Source organism: Anomaloglossus baeobatrachus, chromosome 3, assembly GCF_048569485.1.
Source record: "Anomaloglossus baeobatrachus isolate aAnoBae1 chromosome 3, aAnoBae1.hap1, whole genome shotgun sequence".
Classification (NCBI taxonomy): Eukaryota; Metazoa; Chordata; class Amphibia; order Anura; family Aromobatidae; genus Anomaloglossus; species Anomaloglossus baeobatrachus.
This window is the reverse complement of record NC_134355.1, coordinates 183,005,053-183,019,937: the sequence shown is the minus strand read 5'-3', so window position 1 is coordinate 183,019,937 and position 14,885 is coordinate 183,005,053. Positions and strand designations below refer to the sequence as shown.

At 41.3% G+C, this 14,885-nt stretch overlaps 1 protein-coding gene across 1 annotated transcript in view; it reads left to right on the top strand.

Moving 5' to 3' along the window:
* The window catches only part of THBS2 (thrombospondin 2), a 227,897-nt gene that overhangs the window by 174,876 nt on the left and 38,136 nt on the right, over window positions 1–14,885 (top strand). Inside the window, exons 15-16 of the mRNA XM_075339620.1 lie at window positions 7,540–7,699; window positions 8,036–8,154. Of these exons, the coding sequence (XP_075195735.1) occupies window positions 7,540–7,699; window positions 8,036–8,154 (279 nt within the window). The remainder of the gene's footprint in view (window positions 1–7,539; window positions 7,700–8,035; window positions 8,155–14,885) is intronic.

The following is a 14,885-nucleotide window of genomic DNA, read 5'->3' as shown; positions in this document are numbered from 1 at the left end:
TGTAATGTAATCATACAGTGCTGTAGCCAGTTTGAGTATCTGTACCTACAGGTATTTTTAATGCTTCTCTAATAGCACAAACTCAGAACATAACCTCACAGTTGCGCAACATTTCCTCTGTGCAATACAAGGATGGAAACCTAATTAAATCAGATGCTCTTGGTTTCAGGACTTTTTCCTGGAGATAGCTATTTCTCCCTTTTGAGTAGGCTTTCTCTACCTTTCTTCCAAGTATTTATCTGAAATTAAAAAAAAGAACCTCTTCACTTCTCACTGAAAAATAGCTTTCCATTTCTGTGTGATTCTGGCTATTGTATTGATTTTAAATCCTAGTTACATACCTAGGAAATGCATATGAGAGTCCTTGGGTCTTCCTGGAAATTCAGACTGATCCTGTTCCCCTCCGCCTGCTGAGATTTGGGTTTGAACCAGAGACATTTGGCACACAGAAAATGTCTACTTATTATAACCAGTAAATCTGTCATGTGCAAAGCTGTTGTTTTTCTCCCACAATGTATTTCACAATCAAGTGGTCTATAATATCCATATTCACAAATGTCTACCATAGTACACGATAGGCACCAAAGTATATTGCACTTGAGATCATTTCTATAATTTAAACATGGATGTCTTCTCTTAATACTAAATCAAGCAATTATACATTTTGTTTTATAACCTATGAGTTCTGATATTACTTATAATGGAATAATTACAGCATCCCTAAATTTCTCAAGAACGTTTTGTGTGGAAATTGATAATACACACTCTTCACACTTTCCAAAGAAAATGAATGAAGATGAACTTGCCTTCTATCCTTTTATGTATTCCTCTGTTGTAGGCCGGTGTGCTTTCTGAGCTTCATGATGAATTGCTTCACCTTCAGTGAATTAAAAAATGAGTTCCCAAATAATGTATTTATAGTTACAATGATATAGTGAAGAAATGAACTATACAGTCTAACACATTTACACATCAGTAAATCTCAAAAAGCAATAAAAGATGCCATGAAACAAGAATCAAGATCATTTAGCTTTATAAATTGAATTTTTGTTCTCTGCATTTCTTCCCATTCTTTATCATGTCACATTTAGAACACAGGATAAAAACCATGACAATGCCTGCTGTTTTATTACAGCATATCACCATAGTAGTCATACCAGCATATCCATTATTTTTATTACAGAATTCCTGTCTTGCAAATCTGCATACAGAATTAGTACAATCCTTCTCATACAATCAAAAGTGCATGATTCACTGCAAGCTTTTAAACAGAAAATGTATTAGGTTGTTTCCTGAGAAAATGGGTATCACTGTTTTAATGAAAAGTTATTAAACTTTCTAATATACTTTGCGTCACTTTCTCTTTTTTTTTAAACTGTAAATTTTTATAGAAAGTTTAAAGATCAAAGTAAATATACAATATATGAAGACAATATAACACAAACTTTTGAATAAGAATATGGAAGGAAGGCAATAAGGGGAATTGTCAGAAAAGAGAAAGAAGGGGGGTGGGATGGGGTTGGGGAAAAAGTCCACTTCTGTTTGTTGTATGGAAATTTATTTAGACGAGTTAGGGTTAGTAGAACCTTGTAGACATAGTGGTGGTGTAGCAAAGGGTGTGTTCTGTCCAGGGTAACCAGATTTTCTCTTATTCACTTTGTCTGTTAGTATAACTGATAATTTCTCATTGATCATATGCTGATAGATTTGCCTTCTGAAAAATCTAGTCTCATTTCTTTCCAAGCTGAGGTTATAGTTTGTTTAGCTGCTAGGAATATAAAATAATTAAGAGTATGGTAATACTTGGGATGTTGTGCATAAATTTGTTAAGGAGGGTCAATCAAGGATTTTTCTTTGGATTACTATCTGTGACTGAAACTATGAGGATATATACCCTGATCCAGAACCTGTGTACTTTTCGGCAAAGCCACCATACATTGTTCATGTTACCCATGGATTGGGAGGCTCTGAAGCATTGGGATGAGTAGCCAGAGACAGCTTTAGCAACTCTGACTGGGGTCAAATGTTATTAAAAACACACTTATGATGAAATATCAAAGTATTGAGTAAACTACTTTGGGTGGATGGCCAAATTTAAAGGGGTATTCCCATCTCCAAGATCCTATCCCAATATGTAGTAGGTGTAATCATAATAATATTAGCAAATACCTCCAATTAGAAATGTAGTATAGCTCTTAAGATTCACTATGTGGCTTACCTCATATTCAAGACATTGCAGGACCTTAGGTATCCATGGTTATGACCACGCATATAGTCACAGTTTGTTAGTTGCTCGTGGTCATAACCATGGATAACTAAGGTCCAGCAATGCCCTGCACATAAGGTAAGTGACATTGTGAATCAGGAGGACTATACTACATTTCTAATTGGAGACATTTGCAATTATTATTATTATAATTACTACATATTGTGATAAGGTCTTGGAGATGGGAATAACCCTTTAAATCCAACCTAAGAGTGGCGCAATATCTGATTCTCAGTGCTTGGTGAAGGCGAGGTTGTGGGTGGCATGATTTAAATGAGAATAAAGAAGTAAAGTAGTAACTTGGGCATGAGGGTTTTAGCGGCATGTGTGTTGAAATGGAGCAAGAGAGTAAGGTGGGGTAGCATTCCTCAATAGCGAAACTATAAAATGTTTGAGCTGTATGTAACGGAATACCTCTTTGGAGATTAAATGTTTAAAATGTGTTGCATTGAGTTGGGAGAAGTCATATTAAGGTGGCAAGGGTCAGTGGGTGGCACTCCAGGGAGACCTAAAGAGGTTGTTCAAAGGAAGCGTGATATAATTTAATTGGGCCATTTGAGCTGATTGATTTTTGGTGAGGTTATGTATTATCCCAGAATGCCTTTCAAGTGGTGGTGGTATAATGTGGACCTATTTACACTAGGGAAGCCACCTCTCCAAATGATGGAGTTAAAGAATCATTGGATTATATTGACGTAAAGGCATAGTAACTGGGAGTATTTTGGGGAGCAGTGTTATTTTGAGAATGTGAATGAGCCTAGCCAGGAAAGTTGTAATTTACCCCACATTTGAAGTAGTGAGCGAAGTTTTAGCAGCATTTTAGGGTCGTTTGCTGCAAAAAGATATTGAAGGTTAGCAGTCAATTTCACGCCAAGGTAATCAAGTTGACTGGTTATCCACAAAAAGGAAAGTCTTGTTTTATTTGTGTTACTATAGAAGCATGAAGAGAGATTTTCAGTGCTTTAGATTTTAATTGATTAACCTCTAGACTAGATATTAGTTGGAAGTTAAACAGTTTCTAGCAAGGCACAGAGTAAAGTTTGAGGGGAAGTAATTAAAAGCAAATTGTGTTCTGCCAACATAAGGAGTTGATGAGGAACTGACGTGATTTCTATTTTTGATGTCAAGTGACAAAATCATTGCATCTAATTTGCGCTATTTGCAGAGCTGCAGTAGCAGAGAAACCATTGGTATGTTGGCTGAAGCTTGCCTGCTAGGCACAAAGACAACTTGATCTTTATGTATTAAGTTACATAGGACACTGTTCAGATGCTGGGCTAATATTTTGGCTAGAAGTTTTAGTTCTATGTTAATCAAGGAAAGAGGTCTATAGTTTGATCTGTCTCTAAGGGAGTTAAAATAGTTTGGACTGTTTTTTTTTAATTTTGTTTTAGTTGGCGAATAGCTGTTTCTATTTTGATTGGGGGAATAGCTTGATTTACATAGTCGAGAATGCGGTGGATAACAACTATTATTATTATTATTATTTATTATTATAGCACCATTTATTCCATGGCACTTTACAAGTGAGGGTATACGTACAACAATCATTAACAGTACAAAACAGACAGGTATAGGAGGAGAGAGGACCCTGCCCGCGAGGGCTCACAGTCTACAGGGAATGGTTGATGGTACAATAGGTGAGGACAAAGCTGGTTGCACAGTGGTGTACTGGACTGAGGGCTATTGTAGGTTGTAGGCTTGTTGGAAGAGGTGGGTCTTGAGGTTCCTCTTGAAGCTTTCCACGGTAGGGGAGAGTCTGATGTGCTGACGTAGAGCGTTCCAGAGTATGGGGGATGCAGGGGAGAAATCTTGTACGCGATTGTGGGAAGAGGAGATAAGAGAGGAGCAGAGGAGGAGATCTTGTGAGGATCTGAGGTTGCGTGCAGGTAGGTACCAGGAGACTAGGTCACAGATGTAGGGAGTCTGGGGGGTTCAGTCAGTACTTGGAGGGCATCATGAAGGGTGATGCTGGCCGTTCATCTACCATCTTCTTCTCTTGGAGTCCCTCCTTCCCTAAGTAGACGCCACTTCTATGGCACAAGCTTAGTAAGTTTCACGTTTTATACCTCTTTTATTCAATGTAACTTTCTATACTGTATTTGTATTGTTCCCTTTTGTAAATTCTTGTATATTTTTTAAACACTGCCTATTTTCGGATTAAATATATAAAAATGTAATAGTTTCTTTCCTCATGCTTTATATACGAATCCAATAAACCCGAAGGGCCTTATGCTATCTGACATGAGTCCCCAGCTATCCCGGAAAACCTGGGTGGTGGCAGCGTAATTTGTTATTGCATAGAATTATTGGAGTGCTATCATTAAGGGAACCGAGGTGTATATTTATATATTCCATTAGCGGGAATCGGTGATATATACATTTACCCTTGCTGTGAGACCTCCAATATTTGACATTATTAGCTCAGCAGCCTCATCTTATGCATTGTCCTGCAGTACCAAAAGTGGCCTGCAGACAAGGGGGGCGCTAGAGAGTAGTCGTGGTTGTGATAAATCAGTGAACAGCTGCGGATTTCTGAGTGACTTCCCCGGCTGTTCATGACAAATTGGATAGTGTTAATTGTTTGTTGGTTATTGGGGTAAGAATCTTTGTATATTTTTTTAAGGTGTTGTTGAAATACGTGGACATTTCATTTTGGGTTAGTTGGGATGCCTGTCCGAATGCGCAAGCATATTTGGAAGCAGGGTACAGGTAGGCATTTTAGGCATCAAGCGAGTTGAGAATTACTTTTATTGTTGAGTATATAAAAAGGTTCTTGTGAAGAGTAGGGCTCAGTCTATATTCTCAGGTAGGTTTAGCATAACTCACGTGTGGGTGAGGTCTCGGTAAGTTGAAGGAGAGGGAGATTTTTTTAACTGGGATTCTAAAATTAACACTTTGCATTCCAATTCTGTTGATCTAGCCGGTCTTTCTGTTTCCTGCAAGTTGCTACTTAGCTACTACAGCCTCACAGGTCTGGTTTATGGGCGTCCTATAGGGAGATTGGTGAAGCTGATGATTGTTGTTAAAAGAAAAGTTTTTATCTAGTTGTTTAGCCAGTTTTTGAAAAACCTCTGCATAGGAAAATAAGGAGTCATTGAGAATCCAGTTGAACATTCGTTGGCACAGGTGTAGAGATGATCAAGTTTCATGGATTGGAGAGTCATCTACCTGGAGAATGATCTGACCATGGGGTGGTGAGGATAAATATATTTGATATGTTTGGGAATAAAGCTGGATGGGCAAATATTTGGTCTATTCTAGTGAGTACAGAGTGATGGGGATAGAATTAGTATAGTCTTTGACTGTTATGTGCATTTCTCTCTATATGTCTACTCAATGATGGAGATAATTTTTTTTACTAAATGATACTGTATCTATAGGGAGCTCATTATTCCCAAGATCTCTGCTTAAAAATCTGTAATTGAACCTTTTGTAGCTTTTGTACTATTCATATGATGAACATATGGGCTAAGGCGGGCTTTGCACACTACGACATCGCAGGTGCGATGTCGGTGGGGTCAAATTGAAAGTGACGCACGTCCGGCATCGCATGCGACATCGTAGTGTGTAAAGCCTAGATGATACGATTAACGAGCGCAAAAGCGTCGTAATCGTATCATCAGTGCAGCGTTGGCGTAATCCATAATTACGCTGACGCGACGGTCCGATGTTATTCCTCGCTCCTGCGGCAGCACACATCGCTGTGTGTGAAGTCGCAGGAGCGAGGAACATCACCTACCGGCGTCACCGCGGCTTCCGTAGGATATGCGGAAGGAAGGAGGTGGGCGGGATGTTTACATCCCACTCATCTCCGCCCCTCAGCCCCTCAGCCCCTATTGGCCACCTGCCGTGTGACGTCGCAGTGACGCCGCACGACCCGCCCCCTTAATAAGAAGGCGGGTCACCGGCCAGAGCGTCGCAGGGCGGGTGAGTGCATGTGAAGCTGCCGTAGCGATAATGTTCGCTACGGCAGCTATCACAAGGATATCGCACCTGCGACGGGGGCGGGGACTATCGCGCTCGGCATCGCAGCATCGGCTTGCGATGTCGCAGCGTGCAAAGTACCCCTAACAGCTCAGTAGAAGACACAACTTTGATAACTGTTTTGTTAAGTGGTTTCACATTGAGTTATGCGGTATACAGTTGCAATTAAGAGGCGAGAAAATTCCCAGCATAAAGTCAAATGTGTCTAAAAGCCCACATTCACCTGATGATAACACTCCTTTGGCCTATTTCAGGTTGGTATATATCAATATATATTTTCTATGCAATATAGAATAGCATAATCTGCTGCATTTTCCCGTACTGAGCTATCCAGTGAACTTTTTCATTCTCAGTGGGAGCTTGTAGACACCAAATTCTTCTTCATGCCTATACAGTAGCATCCGTGGTAACATTTACCTCCAATGAACACTGCAAACCACATTCTGAATAGACACTTGATTGAATTGGTACAGCAGTGAATTAGATTTGTTTGCTGAAATCATAATACTACTTTAATATCGGCGTAATAACAAATATGCCCACTATTAAATACCAACTCACCCACTGTTACCTAATGGAAAGTCTGCATATTTATGGGGCCATACTTCCTATGACACAACAGATTTGCAGTGTAGGAATTTGTTAGCACCCTCTTTGCTGTTCAATAGATTTTTTTAGTCAATGACTCAATTATATTTACTTATTATATTTTTAATTTGAAACCTATCAGCAAAACAAACCATATTTTCCTGCAACCACAGTGGTAATCTGTAAGTAAATATTGTTTAAACATGTGAAGCAGTCTAATTGGATGTGTGTGTCCAGGGAAAATAAAGTTATATTCCCCCTGCAGCTGCTTGTTCCCAATTGACTAGGCAGCACTAAGGCTCGCCATAGTCAGTGCTCACTAACAGTAATCGAGCATGGTGTAATCATGTGTCATTCGTCAGCATCAGTGCAGGACAGGACATCAGTCAGTGTGCAGTGGGAGGAATGCTGGAAGCGAGCAACTACCAGGGAAATATTACTTCATCATTTGCTTTGCAGCTGTACTGTGAACTTGTTTAAAGTGATATTTAATTGTAGATTACCACTACGGCTGCAGGAAAATATATATATATATTATTTACTGACAGGTTCACTTATAATGCAATATTTAAACAAATATAGTGTATATTGAAATTTACGACAATGGGAAATAGCATTGACACATATTATGGGTATTATTAGCAGTGAGGTTCCATGTCTATTTTTCTCATATTAAAAAAAAATTATTTATTTTGCAGGATAATTGCCCTCTTCTTTTTAACCCTCGTCAGTTTGACTACGACAAGGATGAAGTAGGAGATCGATGTGATAACTGCCCTTATGTGCACAACCCTGCCCAGATAGATACTGATAATAATGGGGAGGGTGATGCTTGTGCTGTGGACATTGATGGAGATGGTATGTCCCTGTTATGTTAACTTTAAAAGTTCACGTGTTGGATACTTAAGTATGCGGGTATATTGAGTTTCAAGATGATCTTCTCAAGATGGTATGGCTCATATGCCTCTTATTTTTCCCTAGAAGGCACAATATGGCAGAATTGTATTGCCTTTTAATACAGACTTCATGTGCCGCTGTACAGGATTTGCAAACAACAATCTTACCCTACAATAATGATAAATATACTGGTACTAACAATACAAAATATATTTTCCATATCATAACAATTAAGATAATTGAATTACTTTATATTACTGAACGTGAATAATCAATAATCGGTTCATATTTCCACAGAAATCTTAAATGAGCTGGATAATTGTCCATATGTATACAACACAGACCAAATGGATACAGATAAAGATGGAGTGGGTGACCAATGTGATAACTGTCCTTTGATGCATAATCCTGACCAGGTATGTTGTAAGAAATTTAGAGGCAATGTCTTAGGAAAACAGGAGCTTCTATTCTCCATCATGTTGCTAGATGAATGCTGTACTCATTCATATATATATATATATATATATATATATATATATATATAATCTATATATATCACAGAGGTAAATGAAAGCCAGCTCAGCTTGTCTGTCACCTGGGTCCATGGCTCACCTGAGTAGTTTACCGCAGTCCTGCACAGATCAGGACCAGGAGTCCAGCCTTCTCATGAATGGAAAAAATGGTGCATTGATCCAGCAGTGACAAGGTAGAAGCAGGTTGCTGATAAAAGTAATCCAAATTTTTTTTGGCAAGTTCCGTTAAAAATACAAAGAGCCAGTAGGAACAGGAACAATTGGCATCAGCAGACAAAAATGCAAATGGGACTACGCGTTTCGGCGGTGACACCCGCCTTCTTCACGGTCCTAACCAAATATATATATATATATATATATACTAGAAGGTTGCCCGATTCTAACGTATCGGGTAGTCTAGAATGTGTATGTAGGGTAGCAGATTGAATAATAATATAATCAGCAAGTCTTGAATAATGATGGTTCATTTCTTGCTCGTTGGTCTCCCGCTGTGCAGCACGCATTGGCGTATTTGACAGTGAGAGACCAACGATCTGAATGGGCAGGGAGCCGGCGTACACTGGTAACCATGTTACACAATTGGGTAACTATGCAAAGCGCTTTGCTTAGTTACCCGATGTGTACCATAGTTACCAGCGTATGCCGGCTCAAGCACACATGTGCCGGGACCCGGGGGTAAGGTGGTAACCATGGTACACATTGGGTAACTAACGAAAGCGCTTTCCATAGTTACAGGATTGTGTACCATTTGTTACCAGCATACGTCGGTAAGCTGATAATCATGGTACACATTGGGTAACTATGCAAAGCGACAGTGCTGGTTTATTTTTTGCTTGTTGGTCTCCTGCTGTGCAGCACGCATCGGCGTGTTTGACAGTGGGAGACCAATGATCTGAATGGGCAGAGAGCCGGGGTAAGCTAGTAACCATGGTACACATCAGGTAACTATGCAAAGTGATACCACTTATATCAGACGAAGCCCGAGTGGAGAAACGCATTAAGGCGCAGTGGGAGTGGGAGCCGCAATCATCTGGTTCAGGTCTGTAAGACATGCTATGGAATTTTGATTCAATCTTGACTTTGGCACTATGTTGTGCTGTGGACTTTATGTGCAGCCAGCAGGTCATAAATTGTCTGTAGGACATGCTATGGTCATTTTTTGATCCACTCTTGATTTTTGCACTAAGTTGTACTGTGGACTTTATGTGTAGCCAGTAGGTTATAAGTTGTATTAATGATAATTGGTAGAGCAGAGGTACTATAACTATAACCCTGCAGCGCATTGTTAAATGAGTTCCTGTATAGGTGTGACACAGTGAGTATACATCTTGCATACGCTGGGTGGTGTATTTGTTTGAGGTATATATGGTCAATTAACCCCTGAGGAAACTGCAGGTGCAAACTCCTTCACTCTCTGTGCACCATATAAGGTTAATAGTGCTGTCAGGTTGCTACTGTATTCTTCCATATGATCCTTGACCATAACAGATTTTAACAGTCTTTCACCTGATAAATATATACACTAGTCCTGGATAAAAGTGACCTGTATACAGACCAGTAATTTTGATTGAGTAATTAGAGGGACCCAGCGGACCCCCCCACCCTCCCCCAATCTGTGGGAGTCACTGTTTTACCCTTCTCTGCCCTGTTGTGCCTTTATGTATGTATTTGTGTTTTTATTCTGTGTTTAAATAAAAGTGTTATATTTTAAGGAACAGAAGCATCATATATATTCTTGTTTTGAGGATATAAGTGGTATCATTGTACAAATAAGATGTGATCCTAAGAGAAAACAAAAATGTGGTATATGTGGTTATATGAACTATGCAAAGTGGTTTCCATAGTTACCCAATGTGTACACTGGTTAACAGCGTACGCCGGCTCCGGCACACGTGTGCCGAGAGTCGGGGTAAGCTAGTAACCATGTTACACATTGGGTAACTAAGCAAAGCGGTTTCTATAGTTACCTGATGTGTACCATGGTTACCAGCGTACGCCGGCTCCGGCACACGTGTGCCGGGAGCCAGGGTAAGCTAGTGGTTTCACACATCCGGCTTTTCTTGACTTTGTCGGATGCTGCGTGCCCCAGAGAAAATATGGGTCTTTTTTAATAAAAATATTCTCTATATTTACTTCTCTCCAGCGATGTTGTCTCCGGCTCTGCTGCCTCCCGCTCCTTATCGCCGCTCATTATACTCACTGAATATTCAGTGCCCTGAGGAGCTGGAAGCAGGAACAGCGCTGGGGACTTCAGTGCCGGGGACCGCATCGCTGGGTGAGTGTGCAGCAGAGTATGTGTGTGTGTGTGTGTGTACATGCATGTGCGCTATGTGTGTATGCGCACGGTGTATCCATGTGTGTCTGCTGTGTGTGTGTATACATGCATGTGCGCTATGTGTGTATGCGCTCGGTGTATCTATGTGTGTCTGCTATGTGTGTATATGTGCTCAGTGTGTGTGTGTATACATGCATGTGCGCTGTGTGTATGCGCTCGGTGTATTCATGTGTCTGCTGTGTGTGTGTATACATGCATGTGCGCTATGTGTGTATGCGCATGGTGTATCCATGTGTGTCTGCTGTGTGTGTGTATACATGCATGTGCGCTATGTGTGTATGCGCTCGGTGTATCTATGTGTGTCTGCTATGTGTGTATATGTGCTCAGTGTGTGTATACATGCATGTGCGCTGTGTGTATGCGCTCGGTGTATCCATGTGTGTCTGCTGTGTGTGTATATACATGCATGTGTGTGTGTATGCGCCCAGTGTATCCATGTGTGTCTGCTATGTGTGTATATGTGCTCAGTGTGTGTGTGTATATACATGCATGTGCGCTGTGTGTATGCGCCCAGTGTATCTATGTGTGTCTGCTATGTGTGTATATGTGCTCAGTGTGTGTGTATACATGCATGTGTGCTATGTGTGTATGCGTCGGTATATCCATGTGTGTCTGCTATGTGTGTATATGTGCTCAGTGTGTGTGTGTATACATTCATGTGTGCTATGTGTGTATGCGTCGGTGTATCCATGTGTGTCTGCTATGTGTGTATATGTGCTCAGTGTGTGTGTGTATATACATGCATGTGCGCTGTGTGTATGCGCCCAGTGTATCCATGTGTGTCTGCTATGTGTGTATATGTGCTCAGTGTGTGTATATACATGCATGTGTGCTATGTGTGTATGCGTCGGTGTATCCATGTGTGTCTGCTATGTGTGTGTGTGTGTGTGTGTGTGTGTGTGTAACCGTACACTGTACAGGACAGTGGCTGCGCCGCAATTTCCTGGTCACATGAAAACACGTGATCGGAGGTTGTCGCGTGGCAACTGTAGTGTACACAGTGCACGGGAGCGCGCCGGATGCGACAAAGTGGAGAAAAGGTAAGCGACAGTGCTGACGTGTGCCAGGAGCCCGGGGTAAGCTAGTAACCATCTTACACATCGGTAACTAAGGAAAGTGGTTTCTATAGTTACCCGATATGTACTATGGATACCAGCCTACGCCGGCTCCGGCACACGTGTGCTAGTGGCTTATCTCCACTTTGTCTTGCGGTGTGGGCTTCGGGTGCTGCAGCAGTCACCTGGGTGTCGGGCGTCTCCGTGTGGGTTTGGGAAATGCGTGCGGGGGGACGGGGCCAGGGCGAGCATCCAATGCGTGAGGGGGTGGGGCCTGGCCAAGCGTCCAATGCGTGCAGGGTGCCGGGGCGAGCGGCCAATCCATGGGGGGGTGGGGCCAGGGCGAGCCGAGCGGCCAATCCGTGCTTGGGGGGCGGGGCTATGCCGAGGCCAGCGGCCAATCCGCTGGTTGTCACCGTAAGGACACAATTTTGGAGCAAGACAGACAGACAGATAGACAGACAGAATAAGGCAATTATATATATAGATATATATATATATATATATATATATATATATATCTATCTATCTATTTCTATGAACAACAGAATACCCCATGTACTAGAAGCTATGATGTGCGAATCTTTCACGTTCAGTAGTTTAGTTTTATCTGTGGAATGTAGAACTGCTCAGGACTGTTACTCCAGGCTGAATACTTGAAAATTGTGAAAGTAAATGGCAGTCATTCATACCCAGAGGCTTTTGTTTGGGCAAGACAGTTCAATGTGAAATTCAGAGCCTTGCACGTCTCACTCTAAATGCTTTGCATACAAACTTACTCTTGTGCAAAGAACATATAACTGTTATATTTCAGGAATCTACATTTTGTTAAAAAGCAGTTGGAGGCACGGTGATGAAAAATGTATATTTCTAATTGATAGTCTGCCATTTTGTATAAATCTTGCATTAGGAAAAACCACTAGGATCAATCTAAATGGGTATTCTACAGTATATTAAAAGATACAGATGGGAAGCCATTCTGATAATAGAATCAATACTTAAGGGGGCTTTACACGCTGCGACATCGCTAATGCGGAGTCGTTGGGGTCACGGAATTTGTGACGCACATCCGGCCGCATTAGCGATGTTGCTGCGTGTGACACCGATGAGCGATTTTGCATCGTTGCAAAAACGTGCAAAATCGCTCATCGGTGACATGGGGGTCCATTCTCGATTATCGTTACTGCAGCAGTAACGATGTAGTTCGTCGCTCCTGCGGCAGCACACATCGCTATGTGTGACGCCGCAGGAACGAGGAACCTCTCCTTACCTGCCTCCCGGCCTCTATGCGGAAGGAAGGAGGTGGGCGGGATGTTCCGGCCACTCATCTCCGCCCCTCCGCTTCTATTGGGCGGCCGCTCAGTGACGTTGCTGTGATGCCGCACAGGCCGCCCCCTTAGAAAGGAGGCGGTTCGCCGGTCACAGCGACGTCGCCGGGCAGGTAAGTATGTGTGACGGGTCTGCGCGATGTTGTGCGGCACGGGCAGCGATTTGCCCGTGTCGCACAACAGATGGGGGCGGGTACCCACACTAGCGATATCGGGACTGATATCGCAGCGTGTAAAGTAGCCTTTACTCCAGAAATCCGCCATCTTGTTTCAACAGTCTCTAGGCCAGAAATAATGACATCACAACCTGACGTTCAAGGACACTGCCTGCAGCGTGAGGAAACTTGTGCTCATGCCTTCATTACATCTGGTCTGGCTGAGAATTTCAGAGCAGCATCAAAGAGCAAACATGGTGTCTTCTTGTCTTTTATAAGGTCTTCCATATGGTAGCTTTTAATAAATAGTAGAAAACCCCTTTAAGTAACTGATATAAAAGTTAGGCTTTGTTAATTTCTACCGGAGCACATTCGGATGACTGTAACTTTTCTCAAACACAAAAAACTGATTAATTTCCATCAGTATTTAGTTAAAGAGAAGTTCGGAGCAAATCAGATTTTCATCAATTTAAGTCAGTTTTGTACATCAGTTTCATTATTTTTTTTGTACAAGAGTTTTTCTTAAGCTTCCCAATCAAATAAACATGGAAATAGGACAGCACACAGATCGTGCATGTATGGCATCTGACTGCTATCCAGTTTTTAGATAGTTTGATCCGTGACTAATTGCAAAATCAGACATGTCTCTGTGTTTTGATGTGAATCACTCGGTCCATATACATACACAGATATGTGAACAGCAAGATAAGACTACAATAAGTCCAATTTTTATCCATGAAATATACTGATAGAACTCGTATGTGAAAAAACTGACATCTGAATGAGCTCTTTGTATGAAAAAATGACTTTACCATTGTTTCTTTACTTGGGAATTGAAACACAGTTAGACCCTGATTCATTAAGTCTGGCCTTTCATATGCCAGTCTTAATAATGAGTATTCAGGAATAAGATTCCCCCAATTGGTTAATTGGCATATTATCACTGGTTTGTGTCTCACCAGAAATTACACTGCAACTTTTATTGATTTTTTTTTCCAAAACTTGCATGAAAATGTCAAAGATTGCAAAATTGTTGCACTTCATCTTACCCAAAATGTGTGCGTAATTTGAAGGAGTTTTACACCAGAATTAATTCAGAAAGACCTTTTTAATTCAGGGTCTGACTGTAAAGGAGATACTTTTAAATTGTCTTTTTTTTAACCTCATTTTGTTACAATTTTCCTAAAGATTAATTCACCAAATAGTTATCCTTAAATTTAATATTACATTTCCATGTTAGAACATGCAAGATATAATAATTTTTCAACTAAAATTGTTTTTCAAAATATGCTCCTCGCTCCAGTTATTCGTCCCCCTGATGTTCTCTACATTCCTTTTTAAAATGTCAGCTCCATGTATCCAGTGTCATTGGTCACACATGCTCAGTAGCTTGATTCTAACACCTAGATTTTCTTGAGCCTAGCTCCTCAGCCACCTATTTCTACTATTGCACTGGTCATCCAGCAAGAAATGGTGTGCTAGAAGCAGTGGCGTAACTAGAATTTGATGGGCCCCGGTGCAAAGTTCAGACCTGGGCCCTCTCTCCATGTACACCAACACTTAGAGTACGGGATAATGACACTGACACTCGGGGTACGAGATAATGATGCTGACACTTGGCTTTTACCCTCCGCACCCAGGTTTCCCATGATCTGAAATCCCTCTATCAGCACCCAGCTTTCCTATGTTCTGATATCCATCTTGTCCTCGGCACCCAGCTTCCCCATGCTCTGCTATACAT